General features: G+C 35.8%; 1 protein-coding gene across 2 annotated transcripts; it reads right to left on the bottom strand.

The window, feature by feature from the left end:
• Positions 1–7566: 7566 nt before the first annotated feature.
• On the bottom strand, positions 7567–25599 carry LOC107031661. 2 transcript variants are annotated; one of them, XM_015233101.2, is made up of 7 exons: positions 24983–25599; positions 23372–23551; positions 23107–23232; positions 12676–12924; positions 12171–12335; positions 8100–8279; positions 7567–8027 (listed from the first exon to the last, which is right to left on the bottom strand). In XM_015233101.2, exons 1-7 carry the CDS (start codon positions 25304–25306, stop codon positions 7893–7895), a joined length of 1359 nt encoding a protein of 452 aa, XP_015088587.1. In that variant the 5' UTR covers positions 25307–25599; the 3' UTR covers positions 7567–7892. The 2 variants fall into 2 exon arrangements, with proteins under 2 accessions (XP_015088587.1, XP_015088588.1); XM_015233102.2 differs by having other exon boundaries at positions 12724–12924; positions 24983–25596.
• Between the last annotated feature and the right edge of the window lie 970 nt (positions 25600–26569).

The raw sequence follows: 26569 nt of genomic DNA, 5'->3' as shown, positions 1-26569 counted from the left end.
AGTAATAGCACGAAAGAAAGAAAGAATGGAGTTTTCCTAAAGTCCTATAGCCTCTCAAAGAGAAGTAAGGGCGTCCCCCTACCGTTCCTCAAGACTCTACTAGACTCGTTCTTGTGTGATGAGACCAACGAACCTAACGCTCTGATACCAAGTTTGTCACGACCCAAAACGAGCCGCGAGTGGCACCCACACTTATTCTACTAGGTAAGCGAACCAACAAATCTAAACCACAACATTTACTAGTATATCAAATTATGAATAGCAAAAATAACGCGGAAAATCCAAAACTCATTAACGTAACCAATTAAATAAACTTCTAAAGTTCAACACTTATAATTCCCAAAATCTGGAAGTCATCACATCAAGAACATCTATCCTCAAATTACAAAGTCTAAGAGTATTTAAGAAGCTAAAATAAGTAAAAAGATGGTCCATGTCCGAACTTCAAAGACATCAAGACGTGAAGGAGAGAATCCAGCCCGAGCTAGGAATAAGAGCTCAACCTGAAATCTGACGTGCTGAAGACTGGCTAGAGTTGAGGGCGAGTCGAAGTCGATGGTACACTTGCTGCAATTCATAAGAGGAAAACAAAGAAGAACACAAGTAGGGCTCAGTACGAGGCAACATGTACTGAGTAGGTATCATCGGCCAACTCAAAATAGAAATCAGTATATATTAAACAATAGTATAAAATCAACTACAATACTTAACAGGTGGCAACAACAAACACGTAATCCATAGACAACAACGCCATATCGGGTACACCATCAATCACAACATCAAGCTCACCTATGAGGACTCATGCCTCCACACCATACTCTTTTGGGAAATAGGTTCTTTGAGTTCGAGTACATTAAGTAAATTCAAGATTTCTTGCCTTTAGTGTTATTTTGTCGGAACGTGACACTCCGATCCCCTAATACCGTGTCGGAATGTGACACTCCGATCCCCTAATACTGTGTCGGAACGTGAAACTCCGATCCCCTAATACTGTGTCGGAAGGTGACACTCCGATCCAATAATCCGTTAATTATCATTTAATATCACCACTTTTTCTTTCGTTAATAAATTTCATCGGGCCTTCTTTATTCAAGGCATTACTTCGATAGAGATGGTTCAAGATTAGAATTTCACATGCTCATAATTTTAGGCCAACCACAAACCATAAAATCAAGAACATACAACCACACAACCAAGTACATAGGAGACTTTACAATATCATTCAATACATATTAATTGCTATTTAGAGTTTATCTATCACATAGAATTAAACCATAACCTACCTCCACCGAAGAATCGAAATCAAGCAGCTACCTTCCCAATGCCTTTGCTTTCCTCAATCTGAAGTCTTAGTCGCTCGCTCCCCCTCGTTCGTTCACGCCCTTCTCCTCCTTTTATTTTTCTTTTACAGATTCTTTTTACCCTAATTATCCTATAATCAATTATAAAAGATGATAAAAGTAACCCACTATTTATTTTAAAGTTGTCTCCTTTAACCCCCAACTAACTCAATTATAAACATTACCCCACTAATTTCATAATAATAATTATGAATAGTCCAAAACACCCCTTTAATAATTTAGCGGAAGTCTGACCGAGTCGGGGTTACGCAGCTTGTGACAGTCTGTCGTATCTACGACGGTCCGTGCTGCAGGTCCGTCGTGAAGTTCAGAGATTCGATCCCAGTACCCAGATTCCAAGAGTTGAAGTGTTTCGGAATGAAGGCCCTGTGACGGTCCGTCGTATCCATGACGGTCCGTCCTGCAAGTCCGTCGTGAAGTTCAGAGAAATACTCCTGTACCCGATTCCCAGAGTTGAAGTGTTTCGGAACGAAGGTCCTCGACGGACCGTCGTACCTATGACGGTTCGTCCTACTTATCGTCGAGGGTAATGAGAAGAGCAGCAGAAGAAATTACACGAGTATGGGACAACGAAGTCCATCACAGTCCGTCACGACCATGACGATCCGTCACGTGGTCCGTCGACTCAGTCAGTTTTTATCAAAAATAATTCCACTGCTCGAACTGACTAAACAGGTTGTTACACCTGGATAGTGCACGAAATTTAGCCTCATAAGCAGCAACAGACATCCTTCCTTGCTCTAGGCTCAGGAATTCATCTCTCCTCCTATCCCTCAAAGTCCGGGGTATATACTTCTCCATAAATAAGCTAGAGAATGATGCCCAAGTCATAGGTGGTGCCTGTGCTGGTTGACACTCAACATGCGACCGCCACCACCTTTTGGCATCCCCCTGAAACTGGTAGGTCACAAACTCTACCCCGAATCGTTCTACTATGTCCATCTTATGCAGCAACTCATGACAATCAACCAGAAAATCATAGGCATCTTCAGATTCAGCACCCTTGAATACTGGAGGTTTTAACTTTAAGAATTTAGTGAAAAGTTCATGCTGATCACTTGTCATTATGGACCCTGTAGTCAATCGAGGAAACGTGCCTACTTCCAATGAGGCATCCATGCGGGGAGCCACAGCGGCTGCATGTTGTACCCCCTGAACCTGAGGTGCTGGTGCAGAAAACACTGGAGGTGTCTGGCCCTGATAAGATAACCCGCTAAGATAAGTAAGAACCTGATTAATCATCTCTGGGGTAGGCTGGGGTGGTAATTCCTCATCTTGAACCTGCTCATTTTCCCCTTCTTCACCCTGTCTCACTACCTCATCAGTCGGTGGAGGAGTCATTGCTCTATTACTAGCTGGACCAGGTGTTTGTCCTCTACCTCTAGAGGGCATCCTCTTGCGACCTCTACCACGGCCTCTTGCCACTGCTCCTCCTCGAGTTACAGCCCCAATGGTTGGCTCAGACGCACCCTGTCTTGCCGGTGTTGGTGTTGGCACAGTTGTTGCTCTAGTTCTAACCATCTGCGAAATAGAGTGAGGATGTCAGATACCAATTTGTATCACCTAGATACCAATTGGATCCAAGTAATCGCACGAAAGAAAGAAAGAATGGAGTTTTCCTAAAGTCCTATAGCCTCTCAAAGAAAAGTAAGGGCGTCCCCTACCGTTCCTCAAGACTCTACTAGACTTGTTCTTCTGTGATTAGACCAACGAACCTAACGCTCTGATACTAAGTTTGTCACGACCCAAAACGAGTCGTGAGTGGCACCCACACTTACCTCCTTAAGTGGGCGAACCAACACATCTAAACCCCAACATATACCAATAGTTCAACTATAAATAATATCAATAATGCGGAAGCTTCAAAAGATACTAAGCAACCAATTTAAATAAATTTCTAAAGTTTAACACTTATTATCCCAAAAATCTGGAAGTCATCACATCAAGAACATCTATCCTCAAAATAAGTAAATAGATGGTCCATGTCCGAAATCCAAAGACATCAAGACGTGAAGAGAGAATCCAGCACGAGCTAGGAACAATAGCTCACGCCGAACTCTGATGTGCTGAAGACTGGCTATAGCTGAGGGTGAGTCGAAGTCGATGGCACACTTGCTGCACTCCACAAAATAACAAAGAAGAAAATACAAGTAGGGGTCAGTACAAGGAACACGTACTGAGTAGGTATCATCGGCCAACTCAAAATAGAAACTAATATACAATAAATAATAGTATGAACTCAACTATAGCACTTAACAGGTGATAAACAAAAAAAAAACATGAGCAAGTATCAACATTAAGGTAAACTCGTAATAAGTCAATGATATCAAGATCACACATGAGGACTCATGCCTCCAAACCAAACCATTTTGGGAGTTGAGTTCTTTGAGATTGAGTACCTTCCATTAATTCAACATGTTTTTCCTTTAATATTATCGTGTCGGAACGTGAGACTCTGATCCAAGAATACCGTGTCGGAACGTGACACTCTGATCCAAGAATACCGTGTCGGAACGTGACACTCCGATCCAAGAATACCGTGTCGGAACGTGACACTCCGATCCAAGAATACTTTAATTTATCCTTTATTATCACCGCTTTCAATTCATTGTTATATCATTTTCATCAAGCCTTCTTTATTCAAGGCATCACTTTGATAGAGAGGGTTAGAAAATATGAATTCTACGGTCTCAGGATTTCAGACCAATCACAACCCACACAACCAAATCACACAATCACACAGTCAAGTACATAGAGAACTTCACAATATAATTCAAGGCATATCAATCACTATTAAGAGTTTACTATCAATAGCATAAACCATAACCTTCCTCCGCCGAATAACCGAAATCAAACAACTATTTCTCCAACGCTTTTCCCTTTCTTCTCGCCTCCAAACCCTTCCAATATGTTCGTCGCTCTTCTATTCAGATTGTTTTCTTTCCACCGCTGTGCGTCTCTTTTAATTTTCCTTCTTTTCTACAATTTAGTTATCACCCTAATTGTATATTTTAAAGTTATAAAAGTGACCCACTATTAATTTTAAAGTTATCTCCTTTAACCCCCAACTAAGTAAATTATTAAAATTACCCCACTAATTTCATAGTTATAATTATGAATAGTCCAAAACACCCATTTAAAATTTTAGCGGAAGCCTGACAAGTCGGGGTTACGCAGCTTGTGACGGTCCGTCGTATCTACGACGGTCCGTGCTGCAGGTCCGTCGTGAAGTTCAGAGAGTCAATCCCAGTACCTAGATTCCAAGAGTTGAAGTGTTTGGAACGAAGACCCTCGACGGACCGTCGTGCCTATAACGGTTCGTCATACTTGCCGTCGAGGGTAATGAAGAGAACAGCAGAAGAAATTGCACAAGTATGGGACGACGGAGTCCATCACGGTCCGTCGTGACCATGACGATCCGTCGTGGCCATAGCGGAGTCCATCGCGGGCCGTCGTGACCATGACGGTCCGTCGCGTGGTCCGTCGACCCAGTAAGTTTTATATCAAAAATAATTATACTGCTCAACCGACTAAATAGGTTGTTACAATACCATGACGGTCTGTCGCGTGGTCCGTCGACCCAGTAAGTTTTATATCAAAAATAATTCTACTGCTCAACCGACTAAATAGGTTGTTACACCCTCGAATTGGCAGGTTCAGCCGGGCCGGGTCGACTGGGATGAAGGGTGAACCGGCCCCTGACCGGTCCCCTGAACCCCCATCCTAAAACACCTTTCTTTGACAGGATCGGGTCAGGCGGGCCAATTCTCGAGCTGATCGCGGGCTGGGGCGGGCCGACCCAGTCCCCTTGCAAGTCCTAGGGAAAACATCTAATGTGAAAAAAGAAGACAAATGTGTGGGGGGGGAGAGGGAGAGAGAGAGAGAGAGAGAGAGGGGTAGTTAGAAATAAGAAAATAGATTTTTTTTACTCGGTGTCTAAAAGTTATTTTCATTTTTTTTGGAATAATACGAATTAACACCCACATGCCATTTTTTTGATGGCTTCTTTGCCTTAACATTATCGTGAAAATTTATATGTTTTCTTGGCATGTTGTTTGAGTAAACATCGAGTGTTAAATAAAATCTGAAATTTTAAAATTCGTAAACAAATATAGTCTTAAGAGGATAAAAAGTAGTATGGAAAATATTTTTCATTAGCAAGAAAATTTGATCCAACTGAATACAAAGTATTTTCTTGCAGAAATTATTTTTCTCAAGTACTCGAGGTTAATAGAATTATCCCCTCCCCCTGGATAGAAATGTCTTATGCCTTGGTGTTTCAGTACCTAATTAAAATCACAATGTCAGTGAACCACTCAACGACAGTAACAAATACTCAAATTTATTTGTGCAGAAGAAGTTAAGAAATACATATTCAAAAAATAATAAATACCCCCTCTATTTATACTCAACAAATGGTAGTATGAACATGTGTTTATGGTACCTTATCGGAAAGGTTACAACCCATTTAAAGTCAAAATCTTTCTTAAAATTATCACAATTCTTTGGAAAATTCCCAACCCTTCAAAAAACTTACAATGCTTCGAAAAAGTTACAACACTTCAAAATAATTGCAACTCTTAAAAGAAGTCACAACCCTTCGAAAAATTCACAGTTGTTTAGAAAACTTACACCTCCTAAAAAAGTCACAACCTTCATTTTCCTTTACACCTTTCAAAACCTAGTAATTAAAATTATTTAATTGCAAATACAAGGCAAAGTATTTAGTCACAATAAAGTATTATAAAAAGACATTACAAGTANAATTTTTATAGATACGTTAGAATGACTAAAATCTCATGGAAATATATATGTAAATTATAATGAATAATACAATGTAACAATTACAAAATTCAAAGACTTACGACAATAAAATATTCATAAAAAACTAAATTAAGAAGTCTAACATAGTGAGAGAAAAAAGACGAAAAGAAACAGAATATTTAAGAAAATATACAATATAGACATTATTCTTATAAGATTGATGTATATATAGATGAAAAATTAAGTAAAAAATTAGTACATAACTCTCTGAGTTTTTATCGACTCCTTTCATATCCTATCAAAATTCAAGAGTCTTCATCATCGGTTTTTACTATAGAATAAAAATAATAACCTAATATCTTGATAGGGGTTTAATGAGATAAAGAAGTTGAATTTATATAAATAGAATAGAAGGAATATCAAAAGATATCTTAAAGTTTTAGTTTAAATGTTTGGAGGTTATGAATATGAAAAGATGAGAGTTATGAATATTAAGAGTATAAAAGTTAAATAAGTAATTAGAAAATAATAATAAATAAATGAAGAATATGAAAAAAAAATAAAGTTAGCAAACCATGTAAAAAGTGTTAGGATCGAATTCACGCACACACACTAGATGAATGAAGAACACAAGAACTTTCAAGAGAAACAGTTATATATATTAATCAGGCTCCACTACCTAACAAAAAGAACAACTAAAGTTCTTATCATCTAATTAAGCATTAATGAATTTAAATTTGTGAAGCTAGAGTCATTCTTTAATAATAATCAAGAGGACATTATCAATGTGCGTCTCCATTTTGTAGATTTGCACCCTTGAAATTATTAAATTTCGTTATGTATCATAAAGGATAATACTTTATCCACATCAATTATATTATTAATGAGAGGTTTAAGGAAAAAGTTATAAGAAGAGGAAAAGAAAAGAAATTTAGGTAAAGATTTGTTTATAAAAAAATTATAATTATTATATACATATAGATTATAGATGATAAATATTAATAGATTAGATATTTAATTAGGAATTAATCTTAGAAAGTCTAAAAGTTATTAACATTTAATTAAATTTATATAATCAAATATTTAAATATTTTATAACAATTTAATGTATAGAAAGGGTAAAATCGTAATTCAACTTTCAACTTTTTTGTTCATGCTTTTAATAATATATGATGATAACTTTTCAACTGTAGGTTAACATAGTCCTCGAAAATAGATGAACGAATCAAACATATTGATTGCTTAGGAACCGTATGTTTATTTCTTCCTTCAGTTCACGTTGTTTTGGGATCAAATTGCAAAGATTCTCTATATCAGGTCACGTATATTTCCAAATTGCAACCAATAAAAAAGTTAAATCTTTGAAAGTTCATGCCAATAATTCCAGAAAACATACTCCCCTGTTTCAATTGGTTTGTTTGATTTTTATTTGACACGAGACTTAAAGAAAATAAAAGACTTCTGTATTAAAGAAACATCATATCAATTCTTCAATTTAATATACATTGGTAGAAGACCTCCACATCATTGCAGTGAGAACCAGCTAGCTTACAGCATAACTAAACAAGCCACAATTCACGTTGTTCTCTCCAACCCCAGTGCATTTGCCTATCCTACCAAGAAAATAAACCCAAAAAAAAAAAGCTAAAAGAAAGTCCAATACATTAAGTTTCAGGATGACCAGGCTCAACCAAAAGAAATCACACTGAACACCCATTCACACTTTCGGTTGGAGAAGATCAAAGCAATACATCCAGCAACTGGAAATCAGTGTCTTCCTAATTCATCTTCAGCAGGAGTTTGGATGAAAGAGCTCAGAGAGGTGATATCACACGAAACATACTTCGTCTCTAAGGATGACACAGGAGATGAGTTATCCTTGGTCACTTGTGGACTTACAACCTGGGGCCACAGGAGCTAGTTAGATTGAAAAAGATCAAAATCTGCTGAGATAGTAGCATATCAAGTTTGTACCTTTATGGGGTACACTTCAGTCACCTCTTCACTATTTTCATTGAGGTAGACAACATCCTGCATAGTGAGCTGGTGGTATTCAACAATCTCCCTCAAGAATCGGTTCTCCCGTGTTAGGACTGAGTTCTCTTGACCCAACCTAGCCTTTTCTGCCAAAAGTGTCTCGAGCTGGAGCCTTATCTGATAGGTGCATATCACAACTACAATTATTTCCGTGAACACAAACTTGTAGAAAATAACAGAAATCTGAAAGAAGTGCAACAAAAAAACAGGCACAAATGCCTTATCACTGCATGCCATGAGTTATGGCGACAAAGCAAGAAGGCCCATCCCCCAATAAACTCCATAATAGTAGGTCCAGGATATCCCAGTGCCATGACAGAAAGATGAACATACTGAAACATTTTGTTATCACTCCTTAGTTATCCAATAGTTACAGCAGTAATTTCTTTTAGTAGTAGTTATTTTTCAGTAATAGTACAGTTATTTTCATGTAATAGTGCATTTTTTCATTCCAGTTAAGTTAGGAAGTCATGTCCTAGTTTCTAGGGGTAGTCATTTTTACAAGTCTTGTATTTAAAATAAATTGTGTCTTAGGAAAGGGGAGCAGAAAATTACTAAGTCTTTTGAGTTCTTCAAACTTAAGAAAATGCAGGGTCTCTCTGACGGACCAGCGCATAGGTCGTAGGAAGAAAACATGCCGGGGGACCAAAACACTTTTGCTGCTGAAGAATGCAGCTGAGTTAACATAAAGTGCAAAACTCAACTGTCTTACCTTCTAAGGGGTAGTTTCTTAAGGAGTATTAGGCAGTGTTGTGAAAGGCGCTCGCCATAGCGCCTTTGGCGAATGGCGAGGCGAGGCGAGGCTGTGTCGCCATTATCCACTGAGGCGAGGCGACCTCAAATAGGCGAGCCGAGTCGACCTGAGGCGACCCAATGGCGACGTAAATGGCGTCGCCATATTGATTTTTTTTTAAAAAAAAAGTTTTAACTTAATAATATTAGTTTTTTTTTTCTATTTTCAAACTTTCATCAGACTATCGTGTATTCCTCTTCTTCTCTTCCTCGAGTCGTTGTTGCTTCTTCTCTTCCTCAGTCGCTGCTCTCTTCTTCTCTTCCTCAGTCGCTGCTCTCTCTTCGTCTCTTTCTCTCGAGTTGCTGCTCCATTCGTCTCTTTCTCTTTCACTCTTCACTGCTCCCTGCCTTCACTACTCCTTTTTTTCCTCTGTTTTCTTCACTCTCTGTTTTGTCCCGGATTACCGTAAAATGCTTTCTGCTTTCATTGTTGTGACTGTTGTCCATTATTTTTTTGAAAAAAAATTAATTCTTCTATAGTAATTATTATAGTATTTGTAATGTATGTAATTGCTATTGAAATTTTGAATATTATATGTGCAATTAAATGTTTTTAATTTTTGGTATTAATTGGCGCCTCGATTCAAAAAGGCGAGCGCCTCGCCGCTCGCCGCGTGGCGAGGCAGGCCCTTGTCGCCTTTTGTCACCTCTCGCCATCCAAAACACTGGTATTAGGAGAAATAATCCATATATTATGGATGATATTATTTGGTTACTATGTTTGGTAGGAACTTTGGGTCTATTGTGGTATTATAGGATGTATAACTAATACCGCACATTTGGTGGTATTAGTAATACATAGGATTTAATATCATCAGATTATCTATGTAAAGACAAAAATACCCATCAAATCATTTAAATCGTTTTATATTGTCTTGATTTTATGTTCTATATTTTCTACTAAATTCATTTAAATAAATTAGCTTACAAATTTTATTATTTAGAGAGAATCGTTTGTTCCTAAATAAATTCAATACCAATCAATACAGTATTTGAAATATGAGGTATTTAACATTTAATAATTGAAAAGATAAATATATCACCACATAACGTTTGTGATCTTAAATGATTCTACTTTTTGTTGATATACATGTGATTTTCTAATTATTTGTATTTTGAACAATTTATAAAATAGCATACATATTAAAGCTGAAACTTACAATTGTGCAAGGGACTGTTTGGTGTGATGGATAAGGGGAGTTAATCCCAGAATAAATTTTAAGTAACCTTTATTTTATTGTTTGATTGCACAGCTTGGGATAATTTATCCCATGATTATGAATTAGTACCGAGATAAGCTATCCCTCACATTGGTGGTAAAGTAATCTCGGGATAAGTTATCGCGGGATAAATAGGTAAATGACAAACATATTCCTTTAAATCCTTTTTATACATCATTTCACATTTGTGTATTTACATTATTTTTAATACCATGTATAAGAATATTCACTACTCCTTATTTTTATGATAATTATTCATATTTTTCTATTAAGAAATTACAATATATAAATAGAATTTTTATTTATGAATTTATTTGACTAATTCTTATGTTTCTTTATTTTGATTTCTCATTAATTTCCTTCTCTTTAACAAACTTAAGAGGGAAGTTCTGTTTAAGCTAAATAAGAAAAAAGTTATATTTTAAAAGGGAAAAGGGTCTGATATACCCCTCAACTTTGTCATTTAGAGCTGATATACCCCTTGTTATGAAAGTGGTTCATATATACCCCGTTCATATATACCCCTACTTGTAAACAAATGGCTCACATATACCCTTTTCCTCTAACGGAAATGAAAAAAAAATAATTTCAATCTAAATTTTTATTATTTTTTTCTAAAAAATATAATCCCATATGAGTAAATTTAATCCTCGTCAAACATATTTTTTTTGACCTTTTTTTGTTTTAATGACTAATTTATAATTATTCTTTTGATAATCAAATTTATTTATGTTTCCCTAATTTTCTTGTAAAACTTATTGTAGATGACCAAATTTTTTCTTCGAATACGAAATTAAATTACAATACACACAAAAAAATAGTTTAAATTTTTTTTCTTTAAACTAAGGAATGAAAGAAAAAAATAAAACAAGAATAAGAAACTCAAATAATTATAATAAAAAAAGTCAAAAACTAATTTATATATGAAAAAAATTAAAATATACCTTGAACTTTGATAGAAGAATCATACATACCCCTAAATAATTATTTTAAAAAAATTACAAGTAATAAATATTAATTTAAAACTAATTTTTTAACTTCCGTTAAGTGAAGGGTATATATGAGTTATTTTGTAACGGCAGGGGTATACGTGAGCCGTTTGTATAACGGTAAGGGCATATATGAGCTACTTTTATAACGAGGGGTATATCAGCTCCAAATGACAAAGTTGAGGGGTATATCAGACCCTTTTCCCATTTTAAAATACATATGGTACTTATAATGGGAATAAACAAAAACATTTAAGCTAAATAAAATAAAAGTTCTATTTTTAAAAATGAATAACTAATGCTTGCAAAGAATATATAAAAAGATTAAATAAAGTGAAGGGTAATTTTGTAAACAAACAACTTTTCTTAAAATTTATCAATATATGTTATTTTAGATACAACAAACCAAACACTCAATAAGAAATAATCCACCACAACCTATCTCATCATAACTTATCCCAACATAACTTACCTCATCATAACTCATATTCAAACCAAACGACCCCTATGTAAATGGTTTATTCGATTTAACTATTGTTTACCGTCTTTTCAGTTCTACGTATAGATGTTCTATCCTTTTTAAATTGAGAACTGACGTTTTGTGAGTGATCAATTTATTAAGATGAAATTTATTTACCCTCAAATAATTTGAGTGAAAATTGCAAACATTACTGCAAAATTGTTTTTTTCCTCGCTCGTTAGAAGGCCATTAAAAATTATATTCTCTGACAATTATCTACTTTGACCAAGTTAAAAAGTAAAAAATCTCATAATAATTCAAGGGTATAATTGGAATGATGTTTTTTATAAAGTTTAAATCCAAACACAGTACTAATCCCTGCATTATAAATCCTTGCATTACTAATCCATGTGTTACTATCATTCTACCAATCAATCCCTAAATGAATTGAAGAAAGATTTTGAACTGGATTATTTCATACTTCGTGTTATTATTTTGAGGTTTTGCTAAGTTTAATCCTTTGAGTTAAGCAAGGGAGTAGAAATACCAAATCATCATCTTCAGGACTTCCGCCCTTTTCACTACTCTCTCGAAGAATTCTGTTTTCTTCTTCCAGCTGTGCACAACGTTCCTTAGCAAAAGCCAGGTCAGCTTTCACAGTCTTCAGCTCCCGAAGAATAAGCTTTGCTTTTGCAGCCATTGCCATTGCAACCTGTAAACCCAAAATAGACATCATGCATCTCACAGAAATACATGTAATGTCCAAAACATGGAACCAGCAAATATTCAGGAAAGCTGTAAGCAACTTCATCTCTAGGATATTCACTGATCACAAGGCCACAACAGTGAGATAGATTGAAGTCATCAAAATCTATGTTGCTTGGACTCTCCAATAATGTTGGCCCACCCGTGTAAGATCCTTCAAAAATGTACTGACTTTAAAGGATCCGATATACACCTAGCGACATTTTTGAAGAGTCCGAGCAACATAGATCCAAATTAAAACTTCAGTAGAATTCCATGATGAACAATGTATTGTGGTAGATAAATACGATGTGATAAGTCATTGCTAAACCAGTGTTACACCATTGCCACCTTACGTCGCGAGATGCCTTGAGTTGAGTTTCCAAATCAGCCTGTGTCTGGGGTTGCATGTGGGCCCGCAACAGAGGTTGCTGATGTGCACCACTCATTGAAGCATTATTCTGTGGAATAGAGCTGCTATCTTTTTTCCTTATTTGCAGCTTTTTGGTTTCCTGAATGATATCTGCGGTACGATTCTCCACAACTGCAAGACCCTCCTGTGATAGTAAATCCAGATATTCTATCTTAATAAGAGAATCAGCATTGCCTGAACAGATATCAAGAAAAAGGAGGCAGAAGGTGGTGCTGAAACCAATATTGATGGTTATAAGGTGAAAATACAAGTGCCCTTAAATAATAATAATAATAATAATAATAATAATAATAATAATAATAATAATAATAATAATAATAATAATAATAATAATAATAATAATAATAATAATAATAATAATGTTAACATTATCACGACAAAGAAAAGGCCACGATTATGTTTTAAAAAAGAAAGGAGAATATTCTGTCTGTTGCTGTTGTTCATTTTTTTCTCAAGAATTTAAATAATGAAAAAAAATCTGAGGGAATAAATGCAATAACAGTTTAGCAGTGAAATATGCTACTGGATAACAGTAAAGATAAAAATATTTGTGTTATGTGAGCACACTGCTATGAAGTGCACATTAGTGTGTCTTTCATATTTTCCAATTTTCCTATGTTTGGTTAGTCGAGATATTTGGAAATATTTTCTCTAGGAAACAAGTTCCTTAAAAATGAGGAAAATAACTTCCTTAATGGAAGTAGGGAAAACAAGTTGCATAGGTGACATTCTAAGTTTGTTGTCTCTTCCCACCCACCCAATCCTCCCAACCCCTACCCTTTGACCATCCCACCACCGCCACCCCCGAACACCCACTCTCCATCCCATCATGGCACCCCATAATGTTTTGCTAAATAACACATAAATGCTCTAGGGATAGGATTTTCTTGCTTACCTACCAAACACTAGAAATAAGTAAGAAACACTTTTCCAAGAGAACTTTTTTAAGGAAATTATTTTCCTCGGAAAACATTTTCCTATATGCCAAATCCAGGCCTCATTTGTTTTCATTTAGATTAAGACGTCTAAATTTGAATGCACATCTGAATGATTAAGATGTTATCTTTAGAACAGACAATTGAATGATAAAGACTATTTTACAACATATGAATGTGCATATTTATTTATTTATAAATATAATAAATATAGAATTCCAATAAAATAGTTATTTACTATTAGAAAAATGAAAATTTAATAAAGTAAAATTATTTGATTTTAAAAAATATTATATTTGCTAGCGATGATGGATATGGTTTGTAACGATACGGGTCGCAATGGTTGGTGGTACTAACTAGTAATGGTGGCGATGATATTGTGATAGTGGGGGTGGTTGTGATGGTGAAGTTGCTTAATGTTAGTAGTTGATGATGTTGATAGTGGTGGTTGAAGAATGTGTGGTAGTTGACGATGTGTTGGTGGTAGTTAGTGGCAGTGCTAGTTGTGATGGCGAAGGTGGTTGGGTGTAGGGATCGACTGTAGCAATGTAGTGGCTGGTAGTGGTAGTGGTGGTAGTGAAGGCCAAGGTGAAGGTGAAGGTGAAGGCGACAGTGGTGGCAATGGATATAATTTATACTGATTGAGGTAATAGGTCATGCGGTCGCGATTGACAGTAGTGGTTAGCAACAGTGATGGTCATAGGTGGTTGATCTTAGGCATATTTATGTGCGTAGAAATCTAATAATGCCCATATGTTAGCTAAGTTTGAATTTAATATGTGTTTGTTTATAGTTATTGAGATTTGAGTCTTTTGTCTGTTTGAGCTACCCAACATGATTAGATGTGTAGGTGAGCTTAACTGGAGAAAGGAGCACGAAAATGGACAATGGGGAACACAAGAGAGCAAAGCCAAAAGGAAGCAAGGAGGAAGAGTGAAGAAATAGCATTAGAGGCATCTCTGTATCCTCTCAGCGAATGTTAATTTGGTTCGTGAAATGTCAAATTTAGGCAGTGTCCTCCATGTAGCAGACGCGTCACGGAGGAGTGCATTTTCTCGCAAATCGAATTATGGAAAGTCGACTTAAAGGCAGAGCACTCCGTGGAGTGCCCTCGTCGCAAAGAAGACTAATGTGCCTTGAAGTGAATCTAGGAAGCACCTCCGCATGGCGCCCTTGGACTCCAATTTTCGTCGTTTCGAATTTAATATGAATAGGTCATTATTTTATTTTATTAGATTATTCTTTTTCTGGGTTTTGAAGAACGACGACTTGGAAAACATTTTCATCATGTTTAAGGTTCTTTCCTAACTCTTTTCCTTTCGATCTTTTTATGTTTATTGAACATTGCTTGATAATCTCTTGGATTATGAGTAGCTAAATACCCTAGTTCTAGGACTGTGCCTACAGGATTTGGCTACAGGATGATGGTAATCTATTAATTTTCCACTGGGTTAATGTCCATTATCTTATGAATCTTTCTTATGTTCTTGCTTTCTATATTTCATGACTTATCACCATTGAAATAAATCTATTGTCCAAATACTCAGGAGAGGAGGAGAGGAATAAGAGGATAGAACATGGGATAAAAAGAGCATGATTAATTCTTAACAACTAGGGTTAATTCGTATCTAGGATAGGGAAATACCTAGAAACCATGCTTGGGTCACTATACAGGAAGAAATCGTAATGCTCGATAGTTAATCCATTCTATCCCTGCTCAACGATGTAGATAGTGTGTTACTTATCGTAGGCGATTAGCGGTCGATAGACCATTATCTACATTTAACCCGGTGATTCATTCATACCTATATAAATGATATTGATTGCATGAATCATGATAGAAGCTGCAACCCTGGACTTTACCCAACCACTATTTTCAAACCCTTGAAATTGAATCTTGTTTGTTACATTGTGCTGAATTCTTAGAATTAGAAACTAAATCAGTTTTGAAATCTTGATAACACTTGTGCTTAGCTGAAAGTTAGAAAAATGGAGTGATTCTGTGCAAGTCCCTGTGGGTACGATCCCCGACTCTTTATAAGAGCCACTTTAATACTTGAACGACCACGTGCACTTTTGTGAGCGATTTGAGCGCAACGGTAGTGATTATAAACATTGAATGATTAATAAGGCTTGTTTTCTCAACATATAAAAATGTTAAATTAAAAATCTATTAAGTATAAAATTCAAACAATACAACAACATATCAAATACAGTCCCACGAGATAAAATTAAAACAATATACTCCTTCCGTTTCAATTTTTTTTGTCTTGTTTTCCTTCCTAGAATGTTTCAAAAAGAATATATTTGTCCTCTTTCTGGCAACTCTTTAATTCTAATTTGCCATATGGTATGTTTAAGACTGTAAGATTAAAGGAAATGTCGATACATTTTACCTAACTTTGTTTAACATGAGCAAAAAACTTTTACTTAAACTCTCCGTATAATTAAAAAAGAGAAACGGATTGAAATGGAGAGAGTAATTAAATAGAACTAACCTAATAATATATAAAATATATAGTTGATGATATTCAATGTATCTAAATTACATACTACACATAATATTTATATTTAAGCACTACGAGATGTTGTATCAAATAAGTTTAGAGAGACTCCATTTGTGAAAGTAAGAATCACTTGTTGTTTAAGCATTTAATGTAGTTTGATAACCAAGAGCAGATAATGGTCCTAAGACTTCATCTTTGGTTGGACCTGTTAGAAAAGAATATGTATACACAATCCTACACGGAATAGGAATAGTTTATAGTCTCCTATTTGGTAAGGAATTGTATTGTAGTGTCTATAAATAGGGTTCTGTATGTAATAATTATAACAACAATTCAATAATATTCTTCGCTAATACTTCTCACATGATATCAGAGAAATTGTGAGAAAAAAATAAAAAAGGAAAAGAAAAAGAAAAAATATCGCACTATGCAGTTTTTTCGGTAACCTAGTGGTTGTCCGGGTTTTAATATTTTCCGTCACTGGTTTTCAAAAATTAACATCACCACTAGGTGAGGAACTTCCCGGCGACCAAAACCCTGTCATCCCTGCCGAAAACTAGTGCTGCACGCGCTGCTGAGAAAATTTATCTGGCGAGTTGTCAGATCCACAAGCCGGCGCATGAGGCCTCTTCCAGCCAATTTTTCGCCAATTCTTTTTTCCTATGTGGATAGCCTCTTCATTCTGAGGCTGACCATATAACTTTTTTCTGATTCTGACCAACATCGGCGATCAGATCTACTTTTTCGGCAACAACCTATTTCTTTCCAGATTCCGACAAAAAAAATCCAACTTTGGCTACTCATTAGAGTTTATTATTATATTTTTTCTCTACATATTCTAAATTCACAATGTCTTTCGGGATTGATACTTTTGGCTCCAAGAATATAGGAATTGCAAGTTCAAGCCCTATGTTCACTTCAGAACCGTTAATGGAAAGTTCAAACTATTTAGCTTTGGCTTCCTCAGTTGAGTTGTGGTGCAAGGATCAAGATGTCCAAGATCACTTTAACGAACATTGCTTGTGTTCTAGATGAAAAGACAAAGGCTAGTGGGAAGATGTAAAGGCCAAAGCACAATGGGAGAAGGTTGATGCATAATTATGTAGTCTCTTATGGCTATCTATTGATTCCAAGTTGATGCCCTTGTTCCGTCCATTCCAAACAAGTTATTCAGTTTCGGATAAGGCTCGTGCTTTATACACTAATGACATATCTCGATTCTATGATGTGATTTCTCGTATGACCAACTTAAAGAAACAAGAATCAGGTATGTCCACCTACTTGGGACAAGTACAGGCAATCATGGAGAAATTTAAAGTATTGATGCTAATCACCACGGACGTGCAAAAACAACAAGCGCATAGACAGACATTGTTTCTACTTCTTACAGTTGCTGGACTTCCTATTGACCATGATTCAGTGCCTGATCAGATTTTAGCTAGTCCTGCAATTCCTACAGTTGATGAATTATTCTCTCGTCTACTTAGTCTTGCTGCGTCTTCCAGCCACAAAGTAGTTTCATGGCCGACCATTGACTCTTCTGCTCTCGCATCTCAAACCATAGAAAAACGAGCATATCCATCTAAGGAGACTCGGCGAGGAGGAGATCGTCTTGAAAAACCTTAATCCAAGTGTAGTTATTGTCATAAGTCTGGACAAATTCGTGACATGTCATAATTTGCATGGTCCACCACCCAGTTATGATTCTGTTGTTCTAAAGGAATATAATGAGTTCCTTCGTAATCGTTCAAGCAAGCAGAAATCTCCACAAGAAGCATTTGTTGCTCCGTCTGATCGACCATCCCATAATGCTCATATTGCTCAATCAGAATATGATGAGTTTCTTCAATATGAGCAAGTAAGCAAACATCTCCACAAGCAACTTCGGTTGTTCAACATGATGTTGCGGGTAACTCTTTTGCTTGTGTTTTACAGTCTAATAATCATGGATCTAATAATCATGAATCATGGGTTATGGACTCGGGCTCTTCTAATCATATTTCTGGTAACAAATCACTTGTGTCAGATATTGTTTATTCACAAACTCTTCCTACTATTACTTTGGCCAATGGGATACAAACAAAACATAAAGGGGATTGAAAAGCCTTTATCTTCTCACTCTAGACTCTATTCTTTATGTCCCTGGTTCTCCTTTTAATTTGGCATTTGTTAGTTGTTTGACACATGCCCTACACCTTTTTTGATGATTTTTTTCTCATGCAGGATCGCACAGGACATGAATCACAAGGCCTTTACTATCTTACCTCTTCAAATTCCTTCACAGCATGCTCTGTTACAGATCCTCCGAACCTCATTCACAAACGTTTGGACATCCGAGTCTATCCAAACTTCAACAGATGGTGCTTAGTTTATCTAGTTTATCAAAGTTAGATTGTGAGTCGTGTCAACTTGGGAAACACACTCGTGCCACATTTTCACGTGGTGCTGAAGGTCATTTGTCTATTTCTTCATTAGTTCATTCTAATATTAGGGGTCCTAGTAGAGTCAGTTCCACCTTAGAAATTTGTTATTTTGTTAGTTTTATTGATGATTAGTCAAGATGTACTTGGGTTTTCTTAATGAAAGATCATTGGGTTATTTTCTATATTCAATGTTTCTTTGCTGAAATACAAAATCAGTTTGGTATTCTGTTCATATTTTTCGTAGTAATAATGCCTTTACATATCATCCCAATTTCAAGAGTTTATGTCTCACCAAGAAATTATTCACCAAACATCTTGTCCATATACTCCTCAACAAAATAGTGTAGCTGAAAGAAAGAATAGACATCTCATTGAGACTGCTCGCACTCTCCACATTGAATCTCATGTTCCGCTATGTTTTTGGGGCGATGTAATCCTTTCATCTTGTTATTTAATCAATAGAATGTCGTTATCTTCTATCCAGAATCAGGTTCCACATTCCATACTGTATCCTCAGTCACATCTCTATTCTATCCCTCCTCGTGTATTTGTGGAGCACATGTTTTGTTCATAACTTAGCCACTGGAAAAGATAAATTAGCCCCCGTGCTCTTAAATGTGTCTTTCTTGGTTACTCTCGAGTTCAAAAAGGGTATCGTTGCTATTCACATGATCTCCGTTGATATCCTATGTCTACCGATGTAACATTCTTTAAATCTCAACCTTACTACACATCTTTAGAGCATCCTGATGCCTCTGAGGTCTTACCCATACCTCAGGTCTTGCCTGTACCCAAGGTACCTATAATTACTTCTCCATCTCCACTTGCAGTGCCACCACTCCTAACTTATCATCGACTTCCATGTCCAGCAATAGCCTCAAATGATTCATGTCATGCGCAAGACCCTACTCCTACTGCGGCTATGCCTCCTGCTAGCCAATCGATTCCACTTCAAAAAGGTATACGATCCACTCGAAATACTAATCCACATTATACTTTCTTAAGTTATCATCGTTTATCTTCACCCCATTATGCCTTTGTATCATCTTTTTCCTCTATTTCCATCCCTAAGACTAGAGGAGAAGCACTTTCTCATTCTGGATGGAGGTAGGCTATGATTGATGAGATGAATGCTTTACATTCGAGTGGTACTTGGGTGCTTGTCTCCTTCCTTCAGGTAAGTCTACTTTGGTTGTCGTTGGGTTTTTGCGGTCAAAATTGGTCTAGATGGTCAAGTCGATCGGCTTAAGGCTCGCCTTGTTGCCAAAAGGTATACTCAGATATTTGGGCTAGATTATACTGACACTTCCGCTCCTGTAGCCAAAATAGCATCAATTCGTCTTTTTCTATGTATGGTTGTCGTTCTTGCCTCTTCATCCGTTGAACACTAGAAATGCAATTTTGCATGCTGATCTTGAGGAAGAAGTCTATATGGAGCAACCACCAACCTGCTAGGGGGAGTCTAGAAGCCTTGTATGTCGATTGCGTCGATCACTTTATGGTTTGAAACCGTCTCCTCGAGCTTGGTTTCGAAAGTTCAGTACAATAATTAAGGAGTTTGGCATTACTCGCATTGGAGCTGATCACTCTGTGTTCTATCAACATTCAGCACCAAATTTGAGTACTTGGTTGTTTACGTTGATGATATTGTTATTATCGACAATGATCAAGTTGCTATTGCTAATTTGAAGCAGTATCTCTTTCAACATTTCCAAACTAAAGACCTTGGCAGACTAAAATATTTCCAAGGTATTGAGGTTGCTTAGTCTAGATCGGGTATTGTTATTTCTGAACGCAAGTATGCTTTAGACATTCTTGAGGGGACAGGAATGATGGGATATAACCTATTGACACTCATATTGATCCAAAAGTTGAACTCCTCCCACGACAGGGGTAATCTTGAGAGGTATAGACGGTTGGTTGAAAAGTTGAATTATCTCACGGTGACTAGAACGAATATCTCTTTTCCTCTGAGTGTCGTCAATCAGTTTATGACTTCTCCTTGTGATAGTCATTGGGACGCAGTTGTTCAAATTCTGCAATATATAAAATAAGCTCCGGGTAAAGGACTACTCTTTGAAGATCAAGGCCATGAACATATCACCGGATATACAGACATTCATTGGGCAGGATCACCCTGTGATAGACGTTCCACATCCAGATATTGTGTTTTAGTAGGAGGTAATTTGGTGTCATGGAAGAGTAAGAAACAAAGTGTGGTTGCTCGATCTAGTACAAAAGAAGAATATCGAGCAATGGTTGTAGCAACTTGTGAGCTAGTATGGATCAAATAGTTGCTTGGAGAATTGAAGTTTGGAGAAACCGGTCATATGTAACTTGTGTGATAATCAAGCAGCCCTTCATATCGCATCAAATCTAGTGTTTCATGAGAGGGCTAAGCACATTGAAATTGATTGTCACTTTGTCAGAGAAAAGATACTCTCCGAAAATATTGTTACTAAATTTGTGAAGTCAAATGATCAACTTGCTAATATCTTCACCAAGCCCCTCAACGGTCCTCGTATTAATCATATTTATAACAAGCTAGGTACATATAATTTGTATGCGCCAACTTGAGTAAGAGTGTTAGAATAGAATAGGTATACGCAATCCTACACGGAATAGGAATAGTTTATAGTCTCCTATTTGGTAAGGAATTGTATTGTAGTGTTTATAAATAAGGTTCTCTATGTAATAATTATAACAACAATTCAATAATATTCTTTTCCAATATTTCTCACAGGATCGAATTAGAGCTCTTAAGACCTACTAAGTGGTAAAAAATAAAATTAGGTAAAACATACACACTTAATGGGTTGTGGTCTGAATGATTCAAACTCATATGTCCAGTAAGTGCAAACAAATGAGGCCTTAGTAGTCCATCCTTAGTAAAGAAATTTTTTAAAGTAGCAAGTGTTTTTTTATAAATGTGGTATTCGGGCCAACTTAGAGCCTGTTTGGCTCAGCTTAAAAGCTGGTCAAACTGACTTAAAAGCTGATTTTTGACTTATTTAGCTGTTTGGCAATACTCAAAATAGCTTATTTTAAGTTTAAAAAAACTTATTTTAAGCCAAAAGTTAAAAGCTGGGGTAGGGGTGCTTTTTTTTTTTAGCTTATAAGCTGTTTTAAGTTGACCACATTTTTATCTTTTTGCCCTTAATATTTTTATACAATCTCCAAATTACAACATAACCCTAACATCTCTTTCTTCCATTTTTCCCTTTTCACGTTTGGCATAGCAACTTCAGCACTTTTATCCAAACACATAACTGCTTATTTTAAAAATAAGTTTCAGCACTTTCAAAAGTACTTTTTTAAAGCTGCTTTTATTAAGCCCATCCAAACGGGCCCTTAATCACACCTCAACTAATTCCACATGGTACCTGTCACCACCCGCCAACAACAGGTACAAGTAACTCTATCCACCAAGGATAGAACAAATGGGAAGAAATCACCTGGTATTTTGAGCATCACTCCTTGTAACATGACAAGTGAAGATGCTCAAAGCATTGAATGTGCCTCCTTCCAACATTCTGTACATATACAACAATCCAGCAAATGCAACAAAATACATCCAAATGATTACTTCTCAAGCACAGAAATTTAGGCACTTAACTACAAAGTTTATTAGATATATCTCTTAGTACTCATGAATCTAAGGCAGTTAACTTTGAAGTTTTCCACTGTTACATAACAAAAAAATTCAGGCTTTTAAGTTGGCTTGTCAAATTTACGAATAAAAGAACTAATGCCTTGTATTGCAACATAATGTATTCAACTATATGATTCTCTTCCGAACAAACTGGAGCTACTTAACTTCTCAATTTTTGAAAGTAGACGTTATTCCATGATACCTAAAACCTATCAGATCAAAACGAACATAGATAAAACCCTACATATAATTTAAATTATTTTTAAAGGCTACAACAACGACAACATACCTAGCGTAATCTCACAAGTGGAGTCTCCTTGTAAAAATAGAGAAGCTGTTTTCAATAGACCATCGGCTCAAGTATCAAAAATTATTTATAAAGACTAAAAACCAAAAACAATAGAAGCAAGAGATTCATGTAGGTGATACCAATTAGATAAATTGGGATAAAGTTGTCGTTTTTACACTAATCAAAGTTCCAACATTTGCCAAGAGTCATTATATATTGGCCAAAGACTTGTATATACATACAAGGATAAGTGTGAAACGTAACCTCTAGCATTATAACCGTTGATAGAAGAGTAATGGAACAATCCACCCAAACCACCGAATAGATTTGGATAGAGGCGTAGTGGAGTGATCATGATTTTAAAATATTTTCCAAATCCACAAACTTAGTACATCCAAAAAGTTTAAATGTGGCATTTCTTGATGGAAGTTATTTTTTTGGAAACTGGTACCTTTATTCTTAATGGAAAATTGTGGAAGAAACTTCCTACAAAAGCATACCTCAAAAGCATTTCCAATGGTCCCGCCAATATAATTAAGGGAAGATGCAAGAGCATCTAATCCCTTCTGTAGTTTATGGCCCTCAGCTTTTTTACGGCTTTCAGGCAACTGTTTTCTGTCATATTGCTGCAATCCATAAAATAAAGGTGCAAAATTCAGAATCTATAACACCAAAGCCTAATTCATAGACCATCATCACATAGCCGAAGAAAAGTTTTAGCAATCATGCAACCATAAAAATTTAATTTAAAAATAAATTTCTTACCTGACCAATGGTTGCATTATCAGGCATATGTTGCATTCTTGTTCTTACTTCACTTAGATGTGGTTGGTCTCTATTATTATCATCAATAATAGATTTTGCTTTCCTAGCCAATACTCCCCAAATACCTTGTTTGGATTCACTCAAGTTTTTCATTGATGTATACTCATAGCTGGATGAATCCTGCATTTAAAAAGAGTATTCTTACAGCAAGGAGAACTCCATTTATCAGCTGTAAAAGAGACGATGTGAAAGTCAAACAACTGATAACAAGGTCAGTAACTCTATGAATCGTCCTTCTGCCCAATCCCTTAACACCAACTGGTGGAAAGATTCCCATTCCCTATCCATCTAAACTTCTTTCTTTCTCTAAACTTGGCAGACAATCCTTATCCGGTTTCCCTATCATCTAAGGATACGACTTGAAGCATCTAAGGGTGTGACCTAGCAACCAATGAAGTGGATTGACAACCATGAGTTCTCAAATTCAAATTCCAATGGAGACAAACAATACTACTCCTGTTTCAAAAAGAATGACATAATTTGACTTGTAACAAGTTTACAAAAGTTAAAAAGACTTCAATTTTGCCTAAATTAAATTTATGAGAAATCTATCAGAATGTCCTTTAATCTTGTGGTCTTAAACATGTCACGTGGAAAGATGAAATTAATGTGCTACCGAAAAAGGAAATGGGTCATTTTTTCTTAAACAAACTAAAAAAGAAAGCAGGTCATTCTTTTACAAAGAGAGAGAGCATGTAATTCTTCCTAAATTTCCAAGCCTGAGTAGACAAAGTTACCCAGTACCTACTTTGGTGAGAGATATCGAGTATCCAGTGACAAGCTGGTACAAACAGCACAATTATTAGAAAAATAGATACAAGTCGAAACTGCAGATGCAGATATGCATCACTGATCTTATGACTCCCCCATCCCCCTTTGGTGGCAAGAGCCTTTCCTATTCCCCATCCCTCCATATCTTTCCTCCCCAAAGATTGGAAGTCTATCATATCCCTTTCCATATTATCCATGTAACCGAAAGAAGAACACTACACTCTGTAACAGACATATAGACTGTACTTTTATATGTAGCTAAAGAAAAATTGGATGTTGACTTCAATTTACAACTCAGAAAGATAAGATAACATCTAGTAATAGACACATACCAACCCAAAGAAACCATAGGATCAAATTTTACATTTTACAAAGGGAAATTGTATGATTCCTCCTTCCTCTAGTTTCCTACAAGACCACTCCTAGACATTGAAAGAATAAGTCTATGTAAATGCGACAATTATATACTGCATATGCACAAGGAAAAACAAGATGAAAAACAGTACATATCACTATTACTTGTAACATCAGTGTAAAAGTACAACTCAACAACAAAATTACAGAAAAAGTGAGTTCTTTGGCCTACAAAAAAACAGAAGAATAGACACCATCAACCCATAACAACACGCTAACATGTAGTTCTAGTCTCAACATATAGCCGCCTAAAATTCATCGAGATAGTGAAAGTGTGAAAAGAGGCAAAATTACCAAGAGCAGTGGTGGAAATCAGTAAAATGCTAAACAAAAACTGTAATGTACTAAAGGCAAGCAAGAGCTAACCTTAGCTGTTGAAACCGGAGCAGAAGATCGTAAGGGATTTGAGTCGCGAGGAGATGATTGACCATAGATGGGAGAGAGAGAAGAGTCTTTGTATGGTAATGATGCTGTTGAAACCGGAGCAGAAGATCGTAAAGGATTTGAGTGGTGAGGAGATGAAAGAGCCGACTGACCATATGCTGAGGAAAGAGAAGAGTCTTTGTATGCGGAGGATGCTCTTATGGCCTTAGCAGCCAGAGAAGAAGCAGATGATGAAGACGAACTCTCATCGGGAAGTGGTGGCGGAGTAGAAACCTTAGGAACCTGCTGTTTTCTCCTGTAAGCCATATATATATATATCAGGTAGCTCAATTCGAGTCCCTTTGCCGCTACCACACACCGACACAAAAACTGATAGAAAAAAAAATTGGGTTTTACGATTGCATATCTGGGACTGAAATGGAATGGAAGAGAGAAGAAAGAAATTTGGTTATACTTGAATTTCAAATTCTGCCAGTGTAATTTCTCAGCCGATTTCCGTCACCGGCAGCGACAAAGAGCATATAAGATGATAAAAATATGTCAACGCCTTCTGCTAAGCTGGCATTTGAAGTAAGCCAACAATCAGATCTCATTCTACTCTTCCATTCAACACTCACGGGCCTAGTGGGCCGAAATAAAAACTTGTGCCCATAAACTTATTTCGCTATATTTTTTTAAAATTTTATTCCATTTGAAATTAAATTTCTATTTACGTGAAATATCGATCGGATATATCACTTTATACGATATATCAAGATACATGTGGTGCATCAGGTCGTTACAAATACATCACATTATATGATGTATCAGAACGTTAAGGATATATTTGAAATCGAGACGTGATGTATCGGGATATTTTAGAATGTATCCAGATTTAACCTAATTAAAGGGATATTGTACTTTAAAAAATATTATGGATATGACATAAGTAGCTCCTAACACTTTGAGATTTGTGTAAAATCTATTTGCCGAGGAAATTACATTAAAAAACTAATTCTAGAAAAATAATTAAGTTTCAATATAGCTAAGGTTTATTTAATTACACGTCGAGCTATAACTTTATCAGCTTTTGTGATTAGTATTTGTTATCTCGCATTTTTAAATATTGTATATACAAATACAATTGTAAATTAATTCTTAATTGATGTGGCAAAATCATTTTAAAATGAAAAATATCCCACGAATCACATTGAATATATTTTCTTACAATTTCATATCAAAATGATCTCTTCATATAAACTTTTCCCTTGATTTTCATCTACTAGGTTTCAATAATCAAAAATCTAGTTTGACTTCTTCATTCATAATACAACAAGCATTTTGCACTTAAAAAATGATATTCATTTCAATACTTACTTTCTAATTATTCATTCGAAATAAAAAATAGTTTGAAATCATAAACTTTGAAATATACAAATCAAAATGTATATAATTATCATTTACAAATTTAATCGTAAAAGATATACAAATGATAAATGCTAGACAATTATTGTATATACACAATTGACATAGTTTATATATAGTTTTTTTATATATATATATAGTTTATATATATATATATATATATAT

The sequence above is a fragment of the Solanum pennellii genome, chromosome 9 (genome assembly GCF_001406875.1).
Source record: "Solanum pennellii chromosome 9, SPENNV200".
NCBI lineage: Eukaryota > Viridiplantae > Streptophyta > Magnoliopsida > Solanales > Solanaceae > Solanum > Solanum pennellii.
This window is presented reverse-complemented; position numbering and strand designations above follow the sequence as displayed.